General features: G+C 38.6%; 1 protein-coding gene across 1 annotated transcript in view; it reads right to left on the reverse strand.

Annotated features, from left to right (window-relative positions):
* The window catches only part of LOC116691044 (uncharacterized), a 4,471-nt gene that overhangs the window by 1,190 nt on the left and 1,212 nt on the right, over positions 1–2,069 (reverse strand). Inside the window, exons 3-11 of the mRNA XM_032518360.1 lie at positions 2,030–2,069; positions 1,638–1,934; positions 1,201–1,300; positions 1,000–1,035; positions 857–889; positions 691–732; positions 459–485; positions 230–265; positions 79–150 (exon numbers count right to left, since the gene is read on the reverse strand). The exon at positions 2,030–2,069 is cut by the window's right edge and continues 365 nt beyond it. Of these exons, the coding sequence (XP_032374251.1) occupies positions 79–150; positions 230–265; positions 459–485; positions 691–732; positions 857–889; positions 1,000–1,035; positions 1,201–1,300; positions 1,638–1,934; positions 2,030–2,069 (683 nt within the window). The remainder of the gene's footprint in view (positions 1–78; positions 151–229; positions 266–458; positions 486–690; positions 733–856; positions 890–999; positions 1,036–1,200; positions 1,301–1,637; positions 1,935–2,029) is intronic.

Genomic DNA, 2,069 nt, shown 5'->3' on the forward strand with positions numbered 1-2,069 from the left:
CCAATTGCAAAATTCACCCGCATTTGGCGGGTGGGTCGGGTGTTAATTTCATGCCCTGTTCAGGAGTTAGTCAAATACCTTTTAGGGGATGGGAAACGAGCCTTGGAGACTTTCTGGTCGGCACAGGATTTTGAGTTTAGGTTTTTAGGCCTGTGAATTAAAGTTCACGTCACTACACACCTTGGAAACCATGTAACTTAATTCATTTTCTAACGTTTAAGATACTTACGTATTCCCCCATTCCACCGTGTCCCCTTTAGGCCTTCTGTTGATGTAAAGAAGTTCATAGTGTAATAGAAAATTAAGATTTTAATGCGGAAAACAAAACACAGATGTACTAGTTTCATAATGAAAAAATACTTTATCAAACGTTAAGTTTGATTTAACTGTGAAAACAACCAAGTGATGAAAAGCCTTGTGGAGGCAGGCATACTACGTCAATGTTTTTCATGTCTTACCTTGAAAATCTGCTCCACATAGACCTTCTGCACAAAAAAGAAGAACAGAAATTATGCAAATGTTATGAGGCATAAAAATAAAAGCATAGATCTTATCAAGAATGCCACTGAGCACACTTTGCACACACATGGAAATTACAGTAAATCTGACCATACAGCTGTTTTTACTAAAATTAGTCAGTAAATGACAGAGTATTTAAAATAAAGATATTAAAAGATTTAAGATAAAGACCTTTGATCAGAACGAGATGGTCCTGGGCCATCAGAGCGAATCCTAAAAATTTAACAGAGCAAATTACATCATTAACTAATAACATCAGTACTGTACAATTAAAAGGTCCATAACAGCGTTGGATGAGACAGGAAAAATAATTACAAACCACTTTTTTTTTTCTCACCTGCGAGACAGCCTGGACAGTCGGTTCCACATGCTGATTATGACACATAATACAGAAACTTGTATTTTAATAATGAAGGGAAATTATTGAATAATGTGATCATTAGTATAGCCTGAACTAAATCTGCTTTACAACATTTTTACCTGCCATCCCCACTTTGGAGCTCTGCGATGCGTTTCCTGTTGCAGACAGAAAACAAAGTAATTTTAGTGAGCACCACATACTGTACACAAATGTGTTAAGCATAGAAACAAGTGCAAGAAAGTCATCTTTGGCATAGAAATGTTATTACTTTTCTGATGAGCTCTGTTGATCAGCTAATGTCAGCATCTTGCATTACTCACTTGTATCTTTTCACCATAAAAACGCAGAGGACTGCAAAGATCACAGCTGTACCGATTACCGCCACCGTGGGAATGATGATGTGGTTGTAGTTTTCTGTGCCTGTAAATAGAAAGAGCCATGGGTAAGGGCCATTCTTCATTTATATTGCACAAATGCCTAGCGTACACACCTTTGCGCAAGCTAAAAACACATCTCTTTTGACTGCACCTTGGATAAAGTTTGGCTCATTTGAAACTAATGTACTTGCACTTACTTCTTGCTGGCTGGAGTTTGTACCTTCAAGGTTGAAAGCACTTAATTGGAAGTTGCTTTGGATAAAAACGTCAGCTAAATGACATGTAATGTAATGTACAAATGGATAGAGAAAAGAATCCAGGATGTGACCTTAACATAAAGAACATCCTCAAAATTCAACAACAGAGTGAAAAGATCTCACGTTTTACATAGAGTGTCAATGGTGTAGATGATGTCTTCTGTCCATTAAATTGTGCTGTACAGGTGACCTCACTGTGATCATCCTTCTCCTCAGGAATGATGGTCAGGATGGACTGGGCCTCCCAGTAGCCAAAACCAGTTTCCTTGTGGACCTCTATTATCTCATCTGCTGTGCCTCTACTCCATGTGAGTTTAGGCCCATGGGAGGGGCAGGTATGGGTGACTGAACAGGTGATAGTGTAGGGACGATCTTGAATGGCTGTCTTTGGGTGACTCAGTGTAGGTTTTGGAGGATCAGCTATTATTAAAAACAGGCAGAGAAACTATAAGACAAATTGTTTGAACGTTGAAAATTGTACATATGTGTAGAATCTTGCAAAATCTGTGACATACGGAGCATTCTGAATGTGACACAACTCCCCACAAAGGAGAA

Source organism: Etheostoma spectabile, chromosome 6 (genome assembly GCF_008692095.1).
Source record: "Etheostoma spectabile isolate EspeVRDwgs_2016 chromosome 6, UIUC_Espe_1.0, whole genome shotgun sequence".
NCBI lineage: Eukaryota > Metazoa > Chordata > Actinopteri > Perciformes > Percidae > Etheostoma > Etheostoma spectabile.